The sequence below is a fragment of the Tribolium castaneum genome, chromosome 2 (assembly GCF_031307605.1).
Source record: "Tribolium castaneum strain GA2 chromosome 2, icTriCast1.1, whole genome shotgun sequence".
Classification (NCBI taxonomy): domain Eukaryota; kingdom Metazoa; phylum Arthropoda; class Insecta; order Coleoptera; family Tenebrionidae; genus Tribolium; species Tribolium castaneum.
Window position 1 is genome coordinate 25,801,989 of NC_087395.1, and position 24,255 is coordinate 25,826,243.

General features: G+C 33.5%; 2 protein-coding genes across 5 annotated transcripts; one reads left to right on the plus strand and one right to left on the minus strand.

Annotated features, from left to right (window-relative positions):
* The first annotated feature begins 75 nt into the window (after positions 1-75).
* Positions 76-1,415, plus strand: thoc6. The gene is made up of 4 exons (XM_968711.4): positions 76-369; positions 416-805; positions 851-1,013; positions 1,063-1,415. The coding sequence occupies exons 1-4, from the start codon at positions 257-259 to the stop codon at positions 1,381-1,383; spliced, it is 987 nt and encodes a 328-aa protein (XP_973804.1). The 5' UTR covers positions 76-256; the 3' UTR covers positions 1,384-1,415.
* A 231-nt stretch (positions 1,416-1,646) lies between these two features.
* On the minus strand, positions 1,647-23,404 carry LOC103314375 (uncharacterized protein). 4 transcript variants are annotated; one of them, XM_064355209.1, is made up of 5 exons: positions 11,913-12,929; positions 11,776-11,867; positions 11,069-11,721; positions 2,503-2,678; positions 1,647-2,118 (listed from the first exon to the last, which is right to left on the minus strand). In XM_064355209.1, the coding sequence occupies exons 1-5, from the start codon at positions 12,175-12,177 to the stop codon at positions 1,697-1,699; spliced, it is 1,608 nt and encodes a 535-aa protein (XP_064211279.1). In that variant the 5' UTR covers positions 12,178-12,929; the 3' UTR covers positions 1,647-1,696. The 4 variants fall into 4 exon arrangements, with proteins under 4 accessions (XP_064211279.1, XP_008198527.1, XP_015839226.1 ...); XM_008200305.3 differs by lacking the exons at positions 11,069-11,721; positions 11,776-11,867; positions 11,913-12,929 and adding exons at positions 22,313-22,662; positions 23,255-23,404 and having other exon boundaries at positions 2,471-2,678; XM_015983740.2 differs by lacking the exons at positions 11,069-11,721; positions 11,776-11,867; positions 11,913-12,929 and adding exons at positions 22,313-22,662; positions 22,742-23,127 and having other exon boundaries at positions 2,471-2,678.
* Positions 23,405-24,255: the final 851 nt, after the last annotated feature.

Here is a 24,255-nt window from a genome sequence, read left to right on the forward strand (position 1 = left end):
AATATGTTTAATTATGACATAAAAAAAACATAAATAAAGTTAGGTATGCAACTAACTTAACCGCGTTGCATGTTAAGTTGCCTGTATTAAGTCGATTGAGGTTATATTGTTTAATGTTTGGGGCTGTATTTATGTTAAATACACGTTTGCGCCCTTTGTAATCGTATAATTGGTAATAAAACCAGACTTTGTACAGTAATATTGCCTATTAAACGTGCGTTTAATTCACAAAAAGTTATTTTTTCTTAACCTCAAAATGGTGAACAAGTTGAATAAATCGTTCTATAACACTGTTTTGAGCCAGACTTTCACCCCGTGTGGCAACTATCTCGTCGTAGGTGACATTTACGGCACAATTTCGGTCTTCCAGTAAGTATTAAGTAACTTCCAGCAGCCCCCTGAACCCCAGTTCCAGCCTTTCCAAGCTAACAAACCAAGGATCTTCGATCACAAAAGAAGACCAACTGCCCAAAAACGCATTCACGATTAAAGAAGACGTCCAAATCAACAGTTTATTGACCATGAAAGCGTTCCTTGTTGTGGGGACAGTTGGCGAGATTTTGGGGTACTCCTGGAAGAACGTCAAAACGAGCAAAAAACCCTCCTGCTCGTGGACAATTGAAATCCCGAACTCCAAAGACAGTTTCGACAAACCTGACGTTAATTGTTTAGTGTTTGAGCCCGAAAATAATTTATTATTTGCCGCCTGTGGCGATAATAATGTTTACGTTTTCAACATCGAGACACGAAAAGAAGTGCGGTGTTTTAAAGGGCACAAGAATTACGTTCACTGCATCAATTTCTGGTAAGTGATTACAGGAACCTGTACTTTGGTCACATGGCATTTCAGTAACAATAAACTGGTTTCGGGGGGCGAAGACGGGCTTGTGCTGCTATGGGATGTGAGAGGAGGCCCCCCAGTGAGCAAAATCGAGCCCCACAGTAGGGATAAAGTGGCCAGGGTGGAGCTGGGGCCCTGGATAGGGGGCGTTGGGATTAACGATGATTGGCTGGTATGTCAGCAATTTTGGGCGAAGTGGCCCCCCTTAAATGATTTTTTAGTTGTGCGGCGGCGGCCCCCGACTGTCTTTATGGCACTTGCGCTCCCTGAATATCGCCACAGTGTTCCCCATTGACGATAAAGGGATTCATGTGGCGGAGGTCTACCAAGACAGGATTTTCGCAGGGGGGCGCTCTAATTTATTCTACCAAATGAGTTTTAACGGGGACATTATCACGGAAATTCCGACGTCTCCTGTGACCACGTACAGTGCGGTGCATCAGGATGAGCCCTTCCAGACTTTGTGCATTGCGGGGTCGAGCCCCAAAATCGACGTTTGTAGCAACTTTATCTACAAAAATTTGCAACTATCTCTGTATTAAGTCTTTAGTAAAATAATAAACCATAAATAATTCGTCCAGAATTTGAATTTGACAGCTGTCATTGATGCTCTTTAGGTTAGGATAAGGTACCGTTAAAGAGTCAAAAATCGCTCGAATGTGACCCCAAATCGTTTATAACCCTTATTATTTTTTTAAGAACAATTAAGTTACAGTATGGCCAAGTTTGAGTGCTCAAATTGGCGTATTATTGTGTGAAATCGCAAATTTCATATTTAAGTTGGCAGGACTGTATTAAAAGACAATTTAAACTGTTTGAAATAAATTTTTAATAAATAATTTGTACAACTTTTATTTACAAAAATCCGTGTCCGGCTATAACCGCCGGTATGAACCCCTCCTCTCCCTCCTTGTTGCGCACCCAGAACCACCCCGGCACATGGGTACCCTGGAGTACCACAACGTCGCCTTTCTGCACCTGAAGGGCATTTTTTTCGGTGCCAAAGTAGTCACTGTTGATGACTAGGAGTGTTTGTCGTTGGATTTTGCCACGTTTTGAGGATGCCAAAGCGCTGAGGTAGAGTCGATCGACGCTTCTTTCTTCACAGGTGCTTGAGGGGCGCAGTCTTCGGCTGTGGCAGCGCGTCTCGACGCTACATTCCGACTTGGAGCTGAGTTTTTCGGTGTCGGTCATGTTGCCGGAGGGTTTAGGGAACACATCGGTGCTGTTCTCCCAGCAAGGGGCGGTGGCGTCGTCCTCAGGGGGTGGGATAATGCCTGATATAATTTTTTTGATTTTACCATTTTAACAAAATTTTCAAAAATTAAAGCTACAAACAAATCATTTTCATTGAAACATTATTGCACAAATTACCAAATTATTAGTTACCTAACTTACAAAAAAAAATTATTATTCTATTAAATGTTCAGAAAAATACTCATATTTTACTCATCATATCAGTTTTTATAGTGAAACCTTTAATTTAAGCAGTCTATGACTTTGACACACTATAAGTTGAACTTTGCCAACTTGATTTAAAAAAAAACACAGGTTACTTGATTTTGACTAAAAATTGCTCGATTTCGCTCTTTTTTGAGTCAAAAAATTAGGAAAAAATCTGTTTATTACCTAGTGGTAAACAGGCCGCATAGCTGACATACCCCTCCTCGGCATGCGGCGTCTGCACATACAACCAGTGCTGGTTTTTAAAAACGGCATTAACCACCATCCCCAAAGGCAAGGCAATTTCGGCTTGGTATCCTCCGACTCTCGTCTGGTAGAGAATGCTGGGGAAGGCCAAGACGACCGGAATGTTGGCCGGTTTTTCAATCGTGGCCTAAAATTTACCCACAATTAGCTTTGGTTGTCCGAATAGGAAAAAAAACACACACACACGATCGAGATTAATAAGGAGATTGCGACGACCCTACAATTATCGTTCGTGGGTGGATATTGAACAGGTGTTTTCCACGATTTTGTACCCCTTGACCTGAGTTTCCGAGGCGTTTAATTGCCCCTCTGACAAACTAAACACCACACGCTGGAGGAGGATGTGAGCTATGGACCGGTAACTACAGACCGGACTCCTCCTCTAACCAGACTTGTGAATTATAGCCCACGGAACGCAGAAATGACCCCAGGCAAGTGTACACTTCGACGATAATCGATTCATTTTCGGAATTATCGGAGATGGCTGGGAAACAAGCGGACAAAACAGAGAAAAGTTTGTTTGGCTGCTAGATTATAACTACTAACTATTGATTCCTTAGCAAATAATTCAAGAATTTTGAACTATTTTTTTATTTTTGATACTTAATACTAATAAGTGATTATAAGACGAAAAATGAGCCGCTGAATTCATTGGAACAAACCGCATTGCTCTACGACTTTTTTTATTATTGTGTTAACTATTTTTATTGTGTTAACTTTTTTTAACTTTTTTTATTTTCCCAATTACGACTAAACTATTTGAAAAAGTGGAACTGTTTTGATCCTCACCCATGCAAAATGATCCGGGGAATCGATTGGCATCGAAAAAATTGCCAAATTCCCAATAGTTTTTTAGTTATGAATTTTTTAAAATTTTACCAATTTTTGCATTTATCTGCAATTTGCTCAAAAACTATTAGTCGGAGAACAATAATTTTTTTTGAAAAAAATAGATAATTCAAAGAGCTTTCCAACGATAATACACTTTATAGGGTTATCTCTGATAGTTCCGGAGCTATAGCTCAACAAATGTTCCGGGTACTCAAAATTGACAAAAATTGCGACGAAAATTGAAAAAATCAAACATCAAAAAATCGAACATATAGACTTTTTTTGGACTTTTAACAACTCTAGAGAGTTGTAAGGACATTTATAAATACGAAAAATATGATAGAACGAATTTAAAAAAAAATAATTTTTTCACTTTCTTGAAGGTAAGTGTTATTACTCAGGAAATTTTAGCAAAAAAAAATCAAATTTTTAAATCTCATGAAAAGTTCGTATAACACAGAAAATGAGCCGCTGAATTCAATGGAACAAACCGCATTACTCTACGACTTTTAGTTTTTGAGTTATGAATTTTTTTGTTGGATAAAATTTTCCACTATGACAAATGGCTACCCTAAATTTAGGCAAAAAATTTTAAATTTTTAATTCGTGTGAAAAATTGATATAATATGTAAAATAAGCCGTAGAATTCAATAGAACAAACCGCAATGCCCTACGACTTTTAGTTTTTTTTTTATAAATTTTTTTAGTGAAAAACTTTGATCGCCTCAGTAGCCGGAACCGTTGCCCGGAGCGGCTCCGGGTTTAATCGAAAAAATAGAGAAAATTAAGCGCTATCAGATGATTTTTTGTTCGTTGCTCTAAGTCTTACAGTTTCCGAGAAAAACGCAAAAAAAGGTTTCCATTTTCACTTTTTTACAATTTTCAACCGCCAATTACGGCGAAACTATTAGAGTTATCGAGAAACGGAAAAATCGAGGACAACCGGAATAAAAAACTCTACAAAATGGCATAGGACTCAAGGCGATATCTCGCAAAAAATTTTTCAATTTTCAAACGCCGATTACGGCCAAACTAAAAGAGCTAGAAGAAAACGGTTTGTTCCATCGTAAAGAGCACATCAAAATCTATAAGACAGAATAGGTTTCATTTGATTTTGAGACACTTTAAAAATTGACCATTTTGAAGGGGGGGGGTGTTAACTTTTTTTTGATTTTTTTTATTTTCCCAATTACGACTAAACTATTTCAAAAAGTGGAACTGTTTTGATCCTCACCCATGCAAAATGATCCGGGGAATCGATTGGCATCGAAAAAATTGCCAAATTCCCAATAGTTTTTTAGTTATGAATTTTTTAAAATTTTACCAATTTTTGCATTTATCTGCAATTTGCTCAAAAACTATTAGTCGGAGAACAATAATTTTTTTTGAAAAAAATAGATAATTCAAAGAGCTTTCCAACGATAATACACTTTATAGGGTTATCTCTGATAGTTCCGGAGCTATAGCTCAACAAATGTTCCGGGTACTCAAAATTGACAAAAATTGCGACGAAAATTGAAAAAATCAAACATCAAAAAATCGAACATATAGACTTTTTTTGGACTTTTAACAACTCTAGAGAGTTGTAAAGACATTTATAAATACGAAAAATATGATAGAACGAATTTAAAAAAAAAATAATTTTTTCACTTTCTTGAAGGTAAGTGTTATTACTCAGGAAATTTTAGCAAAAAAAAATCAAATTTTTAAATCTCATGAAAAGTTCGTATAATACAGAAAATGAGCCGCTGAATTCAATGGAACAAACCGCATTGCTCTACGACTTTTAGTTTTTGAGTTATGAATTTTTTTGTTGGATAAAATTTTCCACTAAATTTAGGCTACCCTAAATTTAGGCAAAAAATTTTAAATTTTTAATTCGTGTGAAAAATTGATATAATATGTAAAATGAGCCGTAGAATTCAATAGAACAAACCGCAATGCTCTACGACTTTTAGTTTTTTTTTTATAAATTTTTTTAGTGAAAAACTTTGATCGCCTCTGTAGCCGGAACCGTTGCCCGGGTTGCGCGGCTCCGGGTTTAATCGAAAAAATAGAGAAAATTAAGCGCTATCAGACGATTTTTTGTTCGTTGCTCTAAGTCTTACAGTTTCCGAGAAAAACGCAAAAAAAGGTTTCCATTTTCACTTTTTTACAATTTTCAACCGCCAATTACGGCGAAACTATTAGAGTTATCGAGAAACGGAAAAATCGAGGACAACCGGAATAAAAAACTCTACAAAATGGCATAGGACTCAAGGCGATATCTCGCAAAAAATTTTTCAATTTTCAAACGCCGATTACGGCCAAACTAAAAGAGCTAGAAGAAAACGGTTTGTTCCATCGTAAAGAGCACAGCAAAATCTATAAGATAGAATAGGTTTCATTTGATTTTGAGACACTTTAAAAATTGACCATTTTGAAGGGGGGGGTGTTAACTTTTTTTTGATTTTTTTTATTTTCCCAATTACGACTAAACTATTTGAAAAAGTGGAACTGTTTTGATCCTCACCCATGCAAAATGATCCGGGGAATCGATTGGCATCGAAAAAATTGCCAAATTCCCAATAGTTTTTTAGTTATGAATTTTTTAAAATTTTACCAATTTTTGCATTTATCTGCAATTTGCTCAAAAACTATTAGTCGGAGAACAATAATTTTTTTTGAAAAAAATAGATAATTCAAAGAGCTTTCCAACGATAATACACTTTATAGGGTTATCTCTGATAGTTCCGGAGCTATAGCTCAACAAATGTTCCGGGTACTCAAAATTGACAAAAATTGCGACGAAAATTGAAAAAATCAAACATCAAAAAATCGAACATATAGACTTTTTTTGGACTTTTAACAACTCTAGAGAGTTGTAAAGACATTTATAAATACGAAAAATATGATAGAACAAATTTTAAAAAAAAATAATTTTTTCACTTTCTTGAAGGTAAGTGTTATTACTCAGGAAATTTTAGCAAAAAAAAATCAAATTTTTAAATCTCATGAAAAGTTCGTATAATACAGAAAATGAGCCGCTGAATTCAATGGAACAAACCGCATTGCTCTACGACTTTTAGTTTTTGAGTTATGAATTTTTTGTTGGATAAAATTTTCCACTATGACAAATGGCTACCCTAAATTTAGGCAAAAAATTTTAAATTTTTAATTCGTGTGAAAAATTGATATAATATGTAAAATGAGCCGTAGAATTCAATAGAACAAACCGCAATGCTCTACGACTTTTAGTTTTTTTTTTATAAATTTTTTTAGTGAAAAACTTTGATCGCCTCTGTAGCCGGAACCGTTGCCCGGAGCGGCTCCGGGTTTAATCGAAAAAATAGAGAAAATTAAGCGCTATCAGACGATTTTTTGTTCGTTGCTCTAAGTCTTACAGTTTCCGAGAAAAACGCAAAAAAAGGTTTCCATTTTCACTTTTTTACAATTTTCAACCGCCAATTACGGCGAAACTATTAGAGTTATCGAGAAACGGAAAAATCGAGGACAACCGGAATAAAAAACTCTACAAAATGGCATAGGACTCAAGGCGATATCTCGCAAAAAATTTTTCAATTTTCAAACGCCGATTACGGCCAAACTAAAAGAGCTAGAAGAAAACGGTTTGTTCCATCGTAAAGAGCACATCAAAATCTATAAGATAGAATAGGTTTCATTTGATTTTGAGACACTTTAAAAATTGACCATTTTGAAGGGGGGGGTGTTAACTTTTTTTTGATTTTTTTTATTTCCCCAATTACGACTAAACTATTTGAAAAAGTGGAACTGTTTTGATCCTCACCCATGCAAAATGATCCGGGGAATCGATTGGCATCGAAAAAACTGCCAAATTCCCAATAGTTTTTTAGTTATGAATTTTTTAAAATTTTACCAATTTTTGCATTTATCTGCAATTTGCTCAAAAACTATTAGTCGGAGAACAATAATTTTTTTTGAAAAAAATAGATAATTCAAAGAGCTTTCCAACGATAATACACTTTATAGGGTTATCTCTGATAGTTCCGGAGCTATAGCTCAACAAATGTTCCGGGTACTCAAAATTGACAAAAATTGCGACGAAAATTGAAAAAATCAAACATCAAAAAATCGAACATATAGACTTTTTTTGGACTTTTAACAACTCTAGAGAGTTGTAAAGACATTTATAAATACGAAAAATATGATAGAACGAATTTAAAAAAAAAATAATTTTTTCACTTTCTTGAAGGTAAGTGTTATTACTCAGGAAATTTTAGCAAAAAAAAATCAAATTTTTAAATCTCATGAAAAGTTCGTATAATACAGAAAATGAGCCGCTGAATTCAATAGAACAAACCGCAATGCTCTACGACTTTTAGTTTTTTTTTTATAAATTTTTTTTAGTGAAAAACTTTGATCGCCTCTGTAGCCGGAACCGTTGCCCGGAGCGGCTCCGGGTTTAATCGAAAAAATAGAGAAAATTAAGCGCTATCAGACGATTTTTTGTTCGTTGCTCTAAGTCTTACAGTTTCCGAGAAAAACGCAAAAAAAGGTTTCCATTTTCACTTTTTTACAATTTTCAACCGCCAATTACGGCGAAACTATTAGAGTTATCGAGAAACGGAAAAATCGAGGACAACCGGAATAAAAAACTCTACAAAATGGCATAGGACTCAAGGCGATATCTCGCAAAAAATTTTTCAATTTTCAAACGCCGATTACGGCCAAACTAAAAGAGCTAGAAGAAAACGGTTTGTTCCATCGTAAAGAGCACAGCAAAATCTATAAGATAGAATAGGTTTCATTTGATTTTGAGACACTTTAAAAATTGACCATTTTGAAGGGGGGGGTGTTAACTTTTTTTTGATTTTTTTTATTTCCCCAATTACGACTAAACTATTTGAAAAAGTGGAACTGTTTTGATCCTCACCCATGCAAAATGATCCGGGGAATCGATTGGCATCGAAAAAATTGCCAAATTCCCAATAGTTTTTTAGTTATGAATTTTTTAAAATTTTACCAATTTTTGCATTTATCTGCAATTTGCTCAAAAACTATTAGTCGGAGAACAATAATTTTTTTTGAAAAAAATAGATAATTCAAAGAGCTTTCCAACGATAATACACTTTATAGGGTTATCTCTGATAGTTCCGGAGCTATAGCTCAACAAATGTTCCGGGTACTCAAAATTGACAAAAATTGCGACGAAAATTGAAAAAATCAAACATCAAAAAATCGAACATATAGACTTTTTTTGGACTTTTAACAACTCTAGAGAGTTGTAAAGACATTTATAAATACGAAAAATATGATAGAACAAATTTTAAAAAAAAATAATTTTTTCACTTTCTTGAAGGTAAGTGTTATTACTCAGGAAATTTTAGCAAAAAAAAATCAAATTTTTAAATCTCATGAAAAGTTCGTATAATACAGAAAATGAGCCGCTGAATTCAATGGAACAAACCGCATTGCTCTACGACTTTTAGTTTTTGAGTTATGAATTTTTTGTTGGATAAAATTTTCCACTATGACAAATGGCTACCCTAAATTTAGGCAAAAAATTTTAAATTTTTAATTCGTGTGAAAAATTGATATAATATGTAAAATGAGCCGTAGAATTCAATAGAACAAACCGCAATGCTCTACGACTTTTAGTTTTTTTTTTATAAATTTTTTTAGTGAAAAACTTTGATCGCCTCTGTAGCCGGAACCGTTGCCCGGAGCGGCTCCGGGTTTAATCGAAAAAATAGAGAAAATTAAGCGCTATCAGATGATTTTTTGTTCGTTGCTCTAAGTCTTACAGTTTCCGAGAAAAACGCAAAAAAAGGTTTCCATTTTCACTTTTTTACAATTTTCAACCGCCAATTACGGCGAAACTATTAGAGTTATCGAGAAACGGAAAAATCGAGGACAACCGGAATAAAAAACTTTACAAAATGGCATAGGACTCAAGGCGATATCTCGCAAAAAATTTTTCAATTTTCAAACGCCGATTACGGCCAAACTAAAAGAGCTAGAAGAAAACGGTTTGTTCCATCGTAAAGAGCACATCAAAATCTATAAGATAGAATAGGTTTCATTTGATTTTGAGACACTTTAAAATTGACCATTTTGAAGGGGGGGGTGTTAACTTTTTTTTGATTTTTTTTATTTCCCCAATTACGACTAAACTATTTGAAAAAGTGGAACTGTTTTGATCCTCACCCATGCAAAATGATCCGGGGAATCGATTGGCATCGAAAAAATTGCCAAATTCCCAATAGTTTTTTAGTTATGAATTTTTTAAAATTTTACCAATTTTTGCATTTATCTGCAATTTGCTCAAAAACTATTAGTCGGAGAACAATAATTTTTTTTGAAAAAAATAGATAATTCAAAGAGCTTTCCAACGATAATACACTTTATAGGGTTATCTCTGATAGTTCCGGAGCTATAGCTCAACAAATGTTCCGGGTACTCAAAATTGACAAAAATTGCGACGAAAATTGAAAAAATCAAACATCAAAAAATCGAACATATAGACTTTTTTTGGACTTTTAACAACTCTAGAGAGTTGTAAAGACATTTATAAATACGAAAAAATATGATAGAACGAATTTTTAAAAAAAATAATTTTTTCACTTTCTTGAAGGTAAGTGTTATTACTCAGGAAATTTTAGCAAAAAAAAATCAAATTTTTAAATCTCATGAAAAGTTCGTATAATACAGAAAATGAGCCGCTGAATTCAATGGAACAAACCGCATTGCTCTACGACTTTTAGTTTTTGAGTTATGAATTTTTTTGTTGGATAAAATTTTCCACTATGACAAATGGCTACCCTAAATTTAGGCAAAAAATTTTAAATTTTTAATTCGTGTGAAAAATTGATATAATATGTAAAATGAGCCGTAGAATTCAATAGAACAAACCGCAATGCTCTACGACTTTTAGTTTTTTTTTTATGAATTTTTTTATTGAAAAACTTTGATCGCCTCTGTAGCCGGAACCGTTGCCCGGAGCGGCTCCGGGTTTAATCGAAAAAATAGAGAAAATTAAGCGCTATCAGATGATTTTTTGTTCGTTGCTCTAAGTCTTACAGTTTCCGAGAAAAACGCAAAAAAAGGTTTCCATTTTCACTTTTTTACAATTTTCAACCGCCAATTACGGCGAAACTATTAGAGTTATCGAGAAACGGAAAAATCGAGGACAACCGGAATAAAAAACTTTACAAAATGGCATAGGACTCAAGGCGATATCTCGCAAAAAATTTTTCAATTTTCAAACGCCGATTACGGCCAAACTAAAAGAGCTAGAAGAAAACGGTTTGTTCCATCGTAAAGAGCACATCAAAATCTATAAGATAGAATAGGTTTCATTTGATTTTGAGACACTTTAAAAATTGACCATTTTGAAGGGGGGGGTGTTAACTTTTTTTTTCTACAGCCGTCAAAAAATCGTGACATTTATGCATGGTTACCTATGCGCGAAGTTTGACGTTTTTTCACTGTGAAAAAATATTATTTTTTCACGGTTTCACAGTGAAAAAATAATATTTTTTAACTGTGCAGGCAACTCGATTTTTCAGATCATTTTGTTCCAACTTATTTCTGTTACAATTTTAGTAACACGAAAAGACATCAACAGCAACCGAAATGAAGAGACGGATCGATAATGAGAGGTAGTTTTAAAGGTTTTATAATTATACAGAACAATATTACAAAACAATAATAATAGATATTTACTTTGACATATGAAAATTAAATGTGCATGACGAAAACGTGCCCCCGTTTATCCCCAGAGGCCTGAGTGAAGACGCTTGTAAATGAAAGTTATTTTCGCCATTAAAAGAAGCCGATGTAGAAGGTTGAGTGATTTTGTTTTCTTCTGTGGAGGAAGAAGGTTGAATTTTATTGGCAATTTCAATTTTATTATTCAAAGAGTCCTCGATGTAACTTTCTGCCACTGTGCTGCTTCTCCAGCCCCCATGACGTTTAATTGAAATTAGATCACCTCCAGCATTCGCCAAAAGAGTGGCAGAGCTTCTTCTGAAGCAGTGACCAGTATATTTTTTAGGTTCGTCTTTGTTAAGCCACTTTGCAATCAAACTTGGTATCTCTCCGATTTTGTTAATTCCAACATTTTGATTCACACATTTTCCGTTGGTATACTTTAAAAATAAACGGTCACTAGTCGCCCGTGGAGGCCGCAAAGCTCTATATTTTCTGACAATTTCTATATTTTCTAAATTTGAAACAGTAAATATTCGTTCGCAGTGGGTTTTTGTATCAGGCACCTTCACAATTAAGACAGACTGTTTATCTTCTATGTCAGTTAGCTTCATTTTAACTAATTCTTCACGTCGAAGGGCTCCCGATATACCCAAAATTAGCACAGTCTATAAATAAAACGAGTTGTTTTGATTTGTATTACACTAATATGATAAGTTTACCTTCATCAGTAAATATATCTTGTCATCTGCTTCATTAATAAACTTGCTAATGTCTTCTTTGTCTAAAATTTGCGACTTCTTGCTTCTGTAACCTACGCTTTTGCTTTTCAGGTAGGGCACTAACTTCGGAAACTTACGTGTATCGATATTCTCTTTAACGTTTAAGGTGGCTTTCAACATCGCATAAAGGGCCCAGAGTGTTGGTGGCTTTAAGGTGGTAGACTTTTCTTCCAAATACGCCAACAAAACATTTTCCGTTACTTGATCAATCTTTTTCATAGAACACCACTGCCGAAACTGAAGATACGTTTTTTCGTACTGCGGTCTTGATTTAGCAGGCAAAAGATTCGACACTGCCGCGCTTGCAATTGCATCTATTTCGTTTTCGCTGCTAAAATCCATCACACTTCTTCAACAAAAATACCTATTGTGACAAATTTTTCGCAACTATCACTTTTATTTATCATCGTAACCATGCAAGCAACTCGATTTATCAGACCATTTTGTTCCAACTAATTTCTGTTACTTTTTTCTTCATCTGGAGGCTGTAGAAAAAACGTTGTTTGTATTTCGTGGCGAAATTCATGTTTTAATGGCGCCTTCGAATGTCTTTTAGGTCTCGACCTGGCGGTCTCGACTAAAATAACATTCTCAGGCGCCATTAAAAAAACACTCATTTCGCGCACTTAATACAAAAATTACTATTTGATTTTTTTTATTTCCCCAATTACGACTAAACTATTTGAAAAAGTGGAACTGTTTTGATCCTCACCCATGCAAAATGATCCGGGGAATCGATTGGCATCGAAAAAATTGCCAAATTCCCAATAGTTTTTTAGTTATGAATTTTTTAAAATTTTACCAATTTTTGCATTTATCTGCAATTTGCTCAAAAACTATTAGTCGGAGAACAATAATTTTTTTTGAAAAAAATAGATAATTCAAAGAGCTTTCCAACGATAATACACTTTATAGGGTTATCTCTGATAGTTCCGGAGCTATAGCTCAACAAATGTTCCGGGTACTCAAAATTGACAAAAATTGCGACGAAAATTGAAAAAATCAAACATCAAAAAATCGAACATATAGACTTTTTTTGGACTTTTAACAACTCTAGAGAGTTGTAAAGACATTTATAAATACGAAAAAATATGATAGAACGAATTTTTAAAAAAAATAATTTTTTCACTTTCTTGAAGGTAAGTGTTATTACTCAGGAAATTTTAGCAAAAAAAAATCAAATTTTTAAATCTCATGAAAAGTTCGTATAATACAGAAAATGAGCCGCTGAATTCAATGGAACAAACCGCATTGCTCTACGACTTTTAGTTTTTGAGTTATGAATTTTTTTGTTGGATAAAATTTTCCAGAATGACAAATGGCTACCCTAAATTTAGGCAAAAAATTTTAAATTTTTAATTCGTGTGAAAAATTGATATAATATGTAAAATGAGCCGTAGAATTCAATAGAACAAACCGCAATGCTCTACGACTTTTAGTTTTTTTTTTATAAATTTTTTTAGTGAAAAACTTTGATCGCCTCTGTAGCCGGAACCGTTGCCCGGAGCGGCTCCGGGTTTAATCGAAAAAATAGACAAAATTAAGCGCTATCAGATGATTTTTTGTTCGTTGCTCTAAGTCTTACAGTTTCCGAGAAAAACGCAAAAAAAGGTTTCCATTTTCACTTTTTTACAATTTTTAACCGCCAATTACGGCGAAACTATTAGAGTTATCGAGAAACGGAAAAATCGAGGACAACCGGAATAAAAAACTTTACAAAATGGCATAGGACTCAAGGCGATATCTCGCAAAAAATTTTTCAATTTTCAAACGCCGATTACGGCCAAACTAAAAGAGCTAGAAGAAAACGGTTTGTTCCATCGTAAAGAGCACAGCAAAATCTATAAGATAGAATAGGTTTCATTTGATTTTGAGACACTTTAAAAATTGACCATTTTGAAGGGGGGGGTGTTAACTTTTTTTTGATTTTTTTTATTTTCCCAATTACGACTAAACTATTTGAAAAAGTGGAACTGTTTTGATCCTCACCCATGCAAAATGATCCGGGGAATCGATTGGCATCGAAAAAATTGCCAAATTCCCAATAGTTTTTTAGTTATGAATTTTTTAAAATTTTACCAATTTTTGCATTTATCTGCAATTTGCTCAAAAACTATTAGTCGGAGAACAATAATTTTTTTTGAAAAAAATAGATAATTCAAAGAGCTTTCCAACGATAATACACTTTATAGGGTTATCTCTGATAGTTCCGGAGCTATAGCTCAACAAATGTTCCGGGTACTCAAAATTGACAAAAATTGCGACGAAAATTGAAAAAATCAAACATCAAAAAATCGAACATATAGACTTTTTTTGGACTTTTAACAACTCTAGAGAGTTGTAAAGACATTTATAAATACGAAAAATATGATAGAACAAATTTTAAAAAAAAATAATTTTTTCACTTTCTTGAAGGTAAGTGTTATTACTCAGGAAATTTTAGCAAAAAAAAATCAAATTTTTAAATCTCATGAAAAGTTCGTATAATACAGAAAATGAGCCGCTGAATTCAATGGAACAAACCGCATTGCTCTACGACTTTTAGTTTTTGAGTTATGAATTTTTTTGTTGGATAAAATTTTCCACTATGACAAATTTAGGCAAAAAATTTTAAATTTTTAATTCGTGTGAAAAATTGATATAATATGTAAAATGAGCCGTAGAATTCAATAGAACAAACCGCAATGCTCTACGACTTTTAGTTTTTTTTTTATAAATTTTTTTAGTGAAAAACTTTGATCGCCTCTGTAGCCGGAACCGTTGCCCGGAGCGGCTCCGGGTTTAATCGAAAAAATAGACAAAATTAAGCGCTATCAGATGATTTTTTGTTCGTTGCTCTAAGTCTTACAGTTTCCGAAAAAAACGCAAAAAAAGGTTTCCATTTTCACTTTTTTACAATTTTCAACGGCCAATTACGGCGAAACTATTAGAGTTATCGAGAAACGAAAAAATCGAGGACAACCAAAATAAAAAACTCTACAAAATGGCATAGGACTCAAGGCGATATCTCGCAAAAAATTTTTCAATTTTCAAACGCCGATTACGGCCAAACTAAAAGAGCTAGAAGAAAACGGTTTGTTCCATCGTAAAGAGCACATCAAAATCTATAAGATAGAATAGGTTTCATTTGATTTTGAGACACTTTAAAAATTGACCATTTTGAAGGGGGGGGGTGTTAACTTTTTTTTGATTTTTTTTATTTTCCCAATTACGACTAAACTATTTGAAAAAGTGGAACTGTTTTGATCCTCACCCATGCAAAATGATCCGGGGAATCGATTGGCATCGAAAAAATTGCCAAATTCCCAATAGTTTTTTAGTTATGAATTTTTTAAAATTTTACCAATTTTTGCATTTATCTGCAATTTGCTCAAAAACTATTAGTCGGAGAACAATAATTTTTTTTGAAAAAAATAGATAATTCAAAGAGCTTTCCAACGATAATACACTTTATAGGGTTATCTCTAATAGTTCCGGAGCTATAGCTCAACAAATGTTCCGGGTACTCAAAATTGACAAAAATTGCGACGAAAATTGAAAAAATCAAACATCAAAAAATCGAGCATATAGACTTTTTTTGGACTTTTAACAACTCTAGAGAGTTGTAAAGACATTTATAAATACGAAAAATATGATAGAACGAATTTTAAAAAAAAATAATTTTTTCACTTTCTTGAAGGTAAGTGTTATTACTCAGGAAATTTTAGCAAAAAAAATCAAATTTTTAAATCTCATGAAAAGTTCGTATAATACAGAAAATGAGCCGCTGAATTCAATGGAACAAACCGCATTGCTCTACGACTTTTAGTTTTTGAGTTATGAATTTTTTTGTTGGATAAAATTTTCCACTAAATTTAGGCTACCCTAAATTTAGGCAAAAAATTTTAAATTTTTAATTCGTGTGAAAAATTGATATAATATGTAAAATGAGCCGTAGAATTCAATAGAACAAACCGCAATGCTCTACGACTTTTAGTTTTTTTTTTATAAATTTTTTTAGTGAAAAACTTTGATCGCCTCTGTAGCCGGAACCGTTGCCCGGAGCGGCTCCGGGTTTAATCGAAAAAATAGACAAAATTAAGCGCTATCAGATGATTTTTTGTTCGTTGCTCTAAGTCTTACAGTTTCCGAGAAAAACGCAAAAAAAGGTTTCCATTTTCACTTTTTTACAATTTTCAACCGCCAATTACGGCGAAACTATTAGAGTTATCGAGAAACGGAAAAATCGAGGACAACCGGAATAAAAAACTCTACAAAATGGCATAGGACTCAATGCGATATCTCGCAAAAAATTTTTCAATTTTCATACGCCGATTACGGCTAAACTAAAAGAGCTAGAAGAAAACGGTTTGTTCCATCGTAAAGAGCACATCAAAATCTATAAGATAGAATAGGTTTCATTTGATTTTGAGACACTTTAAAAATTGACCATTTTGAAGGGGGGGGTGTTAACTTTTTTTTGATTTTTTTTATTTTCCCAATTACGACTAAACTATTTGAAAAAGTGGAACTGTTTTGATCCTCACCCATGCAAAATGATCCGGGGAATCGATTGGCATCGAAAAAATTGCCAAATTCCCAATAGTTTTTTAGTTATGAATTTTTTTAAAATTTTACCAATTTTTGCATTTATCTGCAATTTGCTCAAAAACTATTAGTCGGAGAACAATAATTTTTTTTGAAAAAAATAGATAATTCAAAGAGCTTTCCAACGATAATACACTTTATAGGGTTATCTCTGATAGTTCCGGAGCTATAGCTCAACAAATGTTCCGGGTACTCAAAATTGACAAAAATTGCGACGAAAATTGAAAAAATCAAACATCAAAAAATCGAACATATAGACTTTTTTTGGACTTTTAACAACTCTAGAGAGTTGTAAAGACATTTATAAATACGAAAAAATATGATAGAACGAATTTTTAAAAAAAATAATTTTTTCACTTTCTTGAAGGTAAGTGTTATTACTCAGGAAATTTTAGCAAAAAAAAATCAAATTTTTAAATCTCATGAAAAGTTTGTATAATACAGAAAATGAGCCGCTGAATTCAATGGAACAAACCGCATTGCTCTACGACTTTTAGTTTTTGAGTTATGAATTTTTTTGTTTGATAAAATTTTCCACTATGACAAATGGCTACCCTAAATTTAGGCAAAAAATTTTAAATTTTTAATTCGTGTGAAAAATTGATATAATATGTAAAATAAGCCGTAGAATTCAATAGAACAAACCGCAATGCTCTACGACTTTTAGTTTTTTTTTTATAAATTTTTTTAGTGAAAAACTTTGATCGCCTCTGTAGCCGGAACCGTTGCCCGGAGCGGCTCCGGGTTTAATCGAAAAAATAGACAAAATTAAGCGCTATCAGATGATTTTTTGTTCGTTGCTCTAAGTCTTACAGTTTCCGAGAAAAACGCAAAAAAAGGTTTCCATTTTCACTTTTTTACAATTTTCAACCGCCAATTACGGCGAAACTATTAGAGTTATCGAGAAACGGAAAAATCGAGGACAACCGGAATAAAAAACTCTACAAAATGGCATAGGACTCAATGCGATATCTCGCAAAAAATTTTTCAATTTTCAAACGCCGATTACGGCTAAACTAAAAGAGCTAGAAGGAAACGGTTTGTTCCATCGTAAAGAGCACATCAAAATCTATAAGATAGAATAGGTTTCATTTGATTTTGAGACACTTTAAAAATTGACCATTTTGAAGGGGGGGGGTGTTAACTTTTTTTTGATTTTTTTTATTTTCCCAATTACGACTAAACTATTTGAAAAAGTGGAACTGTTTTGATCCTCACCCATGCAAAATGATCCGGGGAATCGATTGGCATCGAAAAAATTGCCAAATTCCCAATAGTTTTTTAGTTATGAATTTTTTAAAATTTTACCAATTTTTGCATTTATCTGCAATTTGCTCAAAAACTATTAGTCGGAGAACAATAATTTTTTTTAAAAAAAATAGATAATTCAAAGAGCTTTCCAACGATAATACACTTTATAGGGTTATCTCTGATAGTTCCGGAGCTATAGCTCAACAAATGTTCCGGGTACTCAAAATTGACAAAAATTGCGACGAAAACTGAAAAAATCAAACATCAAAAAATCGAACATATAGACTTTTTTTGGACTTTTAACAACTCTAGAGAGTTGTAAAGACATTTATAAATACGAAAAATATGATAGAACGAATTTTAAAAAAAAATAATTTTTTCACTTTCTTGAAGGTAAGTGTTATTACTCAGGAAATTTTAGCAAAAAAAAATCAAATTTTTAAATCTCATGAAAAGTTCGTATAATACAGAAAATGAGCCGCTGAATTCAATGGAACAAACCGCATTGCTCTACGACTTTTAGTTTTTGAGTTATGAATTTTTTTGTTTGATAAAATTTTCCACTATGACAAATGGCTACCCTAAATTTAGGCAAAAAATTTTAAATTTTTAATTCGTGTGAAAAATTGATATAATATGTAAAATAAGCCGTAGAATTCAATAGAACAAACCGCAATGCTCTACGACTTTTAGTTTTTTTTTTATAAATTTTTTTAGTGAAAAACTTTGATCGCCTCTGTAGCCGGAACCGTTGCCCGGAGCGGCTCCGGGTTTAATCGAAAAAATAGACAAAATTAAGCGCTATCAGATGATTTTTTGTTCGTTGCTCTAAGTCTTACAGTTTCCGAGAAAAACGCAAAAAAAGGTTTCCATTTTCACTTTTTTACAATTTTCAACCGCCAATTACGGCGAAACTATTAGAGTTATCGAGAAACGGAAAAATCGAGGACAACCGGAATAAAAAACTCTACAAAATGGCATAGGACTCAATGCGATATCTCGCAAAAAATTTTTCAATTTTCAAACGCCGATTACGGCTAAACTAAAAGAGCTAGAAGAAAACGGTTTGTTCCATCGTAAAGAGCACATCAAAATCTATAAGATAGAATAGGTTTCATTTGATTTTGAGACACTTTAAAAATTGACCATTTTGAAGGGGGGGGTGTTAACTTTTTTTTGATTTTTTTTATTTTCCCAATTACGACTAAACTATTTGAAAAAGTGGAACTGTTTTGATCCTCACCCATGCAAAATGATCCGGGGAATCGATTGGCATCGAAAAAATTGCCAAATTCCCAATAGTTTTTTAGTTATGAATTTTTTAAAATTTTACCAATTTTTGCATTTATCTGCAATTTGCTCAAAAACTATTAGTCGGAGAACAATAATTTTTTTTGAAAAAAATAGATAATTCAAAGAGCTTTCCAACGATAATACACTTTATAGGGTTATCTCTGATAGTTCCGGAGCTATAGCTCAACAAATGTTCCGGGTACTCAAAATTGACAAAAATTGCGACGAAAATTGAAAAAATCAAACATCAAAAAATCGAACATATAGACTTTTTTTGGACTTTTAACAACTCTAGAGAGTTGTAAAGACATTTATAAATACGAAAAAATATGATAGAACGAATTTTTAAAAAAAATAATTTTTTCACTTTCTTGAAGGTAAGTGTTATTACTCAGGAAATTTTAGCAAAAAAAAATCAAATTTTTAAATCTCATGAAAAGTTTGTATAATACAGAAAATGAGCCGCTGAATTCAATGGAACAAACCGCATTGCTCTACGACTTTTAGTTTTTGAGTTATGAATTTTTTTGTTGGATAAAATTTTCCACTATTACAAATGGCTACCCTAAATTTAGGCAAAAAATTTTAAATTTTTAATTCGTGTGAAAAATTGATATAATATGTAAAATGAGCCGTAGAATTCAATAGAACAAACCGCAATGCTCTACGACTTTTAGTTTTTTTTTATAAATTTTTTTAGTGAAAAACTTTGATCGCCTCTGTAGCCGGAACCGTTGCCCGGAGCGGCTCCGGGTTTAATCGAAAAAATAGACAAAATTAAGCGCTATCAGATGATTTTTTGTTCGTTGCTCTAAGTCTTACAGTTTCCGAGAAAAACGCAAAAAAAGGTTTCCATTTTCACTTTTTTACAATTTTCAACCGCCAATTACGGCGAAACTATTAGAGTTATCGAGAAACGGAAAAATCGAGGACAACCGGAATAAAAAACTCTACAAAATGGCATAGGACTCAAGGCGATATCTCGCAAAAAATTTTTCAATTTTCAAACGCCGATTACGGCCAAACTAAAAGAGCTAGAAGAAAACGGTTTGTTCCATCGTAAAGAGCACATCAAAATCTATAAGATAGAATAGGTTTCATTTGATTTTGAGACACTTTAAAAATTGACCATTTTGAAGGGGGGGGTGTTAACTTTTTTTTGATTTTTTTTATTTTCCCAATTACGACTAAACTATTTCAAAAAGTGGAACTGTTTTGATCCTCACCCATGCGAAATGATCCGGGGAATCGATTGGCATCGAAAAAATTGCCAAATTCCCAATAGTTTTTTAGTTATGAATTTTTTAAAATTTTACCAATTTTTGCATTTATCTGCAATTTGCTCAAAAACTATTAGTCGGAGAACAATATTTTTTTTTGAAAAAAATAGATAATTCAAAGAGCTTTCCAACGATAATACACTTTATAGGGTTATCTCTGATAGTTCCGGAGCTATAGCTCAACAAATGTTCCGGGTACTCAAAATTGACAAAAATTGCGACGAAAATTGAAAAAATCAAACATCAAAAAATCGAACATATAGACTTTTTTTGGACTTTTAACAACTCTAGAGAGTTGTAAAGACATTTATAAATACGAAAAATATGATAGAACGAATTTTTAAAAAAAATAATTTTTTCACTTTCTTGAAGGTAAGTGTTATTACTCAGGAAATTTTAGCAAAAAAAAATCAAATTTTTAAATCTCATGAAAAGTTCGTATAATACAGAAAATGAGCCGCTGAATTCAATGGAACAAACCGCATTGCTCTACGACTTTTAGTTTTTGAGTTATGAATTTTTTTGTTGGATAAAATTTTCCACAATGACAAATGGCTACCCTAAATTTAGGCAAAAAATTTTAAATTTTTAATTCGTGTGAAAAATTGATATAATATGTAACATGAGCCGTAGAATTCAATAAAACAAACCGCAATGCTCTACGACTTTTAGTTTTTTTTTTATAAATTTTTTTAGTGAAAAACTTTGATCGCCTCTGTAGCCGGAACCGTTGCCCGGAGCGGCTCCGGGTTTAATCGAAAAAATAGACAAAATTAAGCGCTATCAGATGATTTTTTGTTCGTTGCTCTAAGTCTTACAGTTTCCGAGAAAAACGCAAAAAAAGGTTTCCATTTTCACTTTTTTACAATTTTCAACCGCCAATTACGGCGAAACTATTAGAGTTATCGAGAAACGGAAAAATCGAGGACAACCGGAATAAAAAACTCTACAAAATGGCATAGGACTCAAAGCGATATCTCGCAAAAAATTTTTCAATTTTCAAACGCCGATTACGGCCAAACTAAAAGAGCTAGAAGAAAACGGTTTGTTCCATCGTAAAGAGCACATCAAAATCTATAAGATAGAATAGGTTTCATTTGATTTTGAGACACTTTAAAAATTGACCATTTTGAAGGGGGGGGTGTTAACTTTTTTTTGATTTTTTTTATTTTCCCAATTACGACTAAACTATTTCAAAAAGTGGAACTGTTTTGATCCTCACCCATGCGAAATGATCCGGGGAATCGATTGGCATCGAAAAAATTGCCAAATTCCCAATAGTTTTTTAGTTATGAATTTTTTAAAATTTTACCAATTTTTGCATTTATCTGCAATTTGCTCAAAAACTATTAGTCGGAGAACAATATTTTTTTTTGAAAAAAATAGATAATTCAAAGAGCTTTCCAACGATAATACACTTTATAGGGTTATCTCTGATAGTTCCGGAGCTATAGCTCGACAAATGTTCCGGGTACTACAAAATTGACAAAAATTGCGACGAAAATTGAAAAAATCAAACATCAAAAAATCGAACATATAGACTTTTTTTGGACTTTTAACAACTCTAGAGAGTTGTAAAGACATTTATAAATACGAAAAAATATGATAGAACAAATTTTAAAAAAAAATAATTTTTTCACTTTCTTGAATGTAAGTGGGAAATTTTAGCATTTTTAAATCTTATGAAAAGTTCGTATAATACAGAAAATGAGCCGCTGAATTCAATGGACCAAACCGCATTGCTCTACGACTTTTAGTTTTTGAGTTATAAATTTTTAATTTTTTTTAAATTTGACCAATTTTTGCTTTTATTTGGAATTTTCTCGAAAACTATTAGTCGGAGAACAATCGTTTTTTTGAAAAAAATAGATAATCTCAAGAGCTTTCCAACAAAAATACACTTCGTAGGGTTATTTGTAACAGTTCCGGAGCTATTGCTCGAGAAATGTTCCGCGTACCCGAAATCGACCAAAATCGCGACAAAAATTAAATTAAAGTGCATAAAACTACGTTAATTGACGAATTTATAAAATAAAAACATAAGAAAACACATATTGTCACTCTACCTTTGTAAGAAAATCGTCCACGTCCTGGATTTCATACCCGAAGCGTTCCCCCCCTCCCCAGTTCTCCTTGATCCTGTTCTTGCGTCGATGTCTGTGCCTCTCCTTCCTTTCCACACTCAAATTCGGCTCCGACTTGGTCCTTAGCACATTTTGCGTCTTCACAATCCGACACTTCACCTCATTATTTCCAACACTTGTCCTTTCCTGCTGGTGTTTCCGCCTCGTCTTGTACTGGAACTTGATGGGTTGCTCTGGATTTGGGTGGTGTTCTCGCCGAAAAATCCACTGTCTGCCACCCAGAGTGGATGGCTTCTGACCCATGTCATTGAGTCGAATCAACCATCGTCCAACTAACATATTGAAAATCTCACTTACGTTAGACACAAATTCGATTAAAATTAAATTAAATCATCGCAAATGACAGCGCACCTTATCGAGGAACTTGATCGCATCTTTTTGCACAACAGTCACAAGAAGAGGTTTTATTTCTATTTCAAGTCATTGTGAGTTATTGAAATATAAATTGATACGTTCTGTAGTTAATTAGTTAGATAAATTACGGCAAAGAATGCGTCCAAGCACTAATAAACTAGTTTATTGAGCTTTTTGATTGTTTTATTGGCAATTCTCGTTCCAGCGAGAGTCACACTATGAATTAATCAACTGTTAATTATTTCACGATGTGCGCCAGAGCATGGAGAAACGATTTTTTGGATTGTGCGGCCGTAAAGCGCCAATTTTCCGTACGTTCTAGTCCCAAAAACGACCAAAATACGTTACAAATCGTGAACGGGTGTATTGTTGGTTATCTAACCTAATTAAAAAATAATAATTTTTGAAGTTTTTTTTTGCAAAATCTTGGTAGAAATCAAAATGTAGGCGTGTGATTGAAAATTTTATCTCAAATTTTGTCGCCGATTTTATTTAAAAATTGTGTTTTACCTTTAATTTAATCATCGCCAAAGCATCACCGTTTGTTAATCGCGCACAGATCGAGAGATTGCAAGAAACGACCGCTCAGCACCGGCAATATTTCAAGACTGAGCTTGGCTGGTGCTTTCAGGCTTCCTTGAAGATGGCCTTTACTGATTTTTCAGCCTTTTTCCCAACAAAAGCGCTGAAATATTTCAGAGATTTTTATGGCCGTCGACACACATTTCTCATTAAAATTACCGTAATTTGCAATTTCGGGGAAATAACTCACATTTCTCGACGTACGGTTTGAGATAAGCGCGAGTAATTAAAATTACTGAATAACGGAGTTTTTAAAATTAAACGGACGAAAAGGTTGGTGCTAAGTGGCTTTAGAACCAAGGTGGCAAGTTTTAGCACATGTTTTAATATATAATCACTAATTAGGGGACGTTTAAATTTTCCCAAAATTTTTCCATAAAAAAATTGAAAAAGTAGGTATAAATAATTGAACACATAATAATGACCTGATAGCTTATATTAATTAATAAAGCAGACTTTACTGTAGTTAATAGCTTATGGTACATTTGATTAATTAATAATTAATTAGCCCCCCGCTGTTGTGCCGTGTCGTCGATAAATAAATGCCTTTCAGTCGGGAATTTTTGAATAATTCACTCCGAAATCAATAGCACATAGCGCTGAAAAATGGTTCGTTAATAAGTCACGAGCAGCCGTACTTTTCCCATGGTTTCGACGTTTTCGTCGCTTTTTTCTTCTCCGAACCGAGATAATTTCCAAGTCGGAGCATCAATTAGGCCGTGGGAGCCAAGTGGGCCATGAGCGTCGGTGGGCGTCGTAGCCGAAAGTTGTCCTAGTGCACGATGCGTGCGAAAGGCGTGCCAGACGTGAGGATCGGAATGACCCCCGACCTCGAATGGTGAGAACGCGATCTTCGCATATGGTGGAGGACACTTCGAACCGATCGAGGAAAAATCATCCATCATGGAACGTGCAATTACCATAAATCA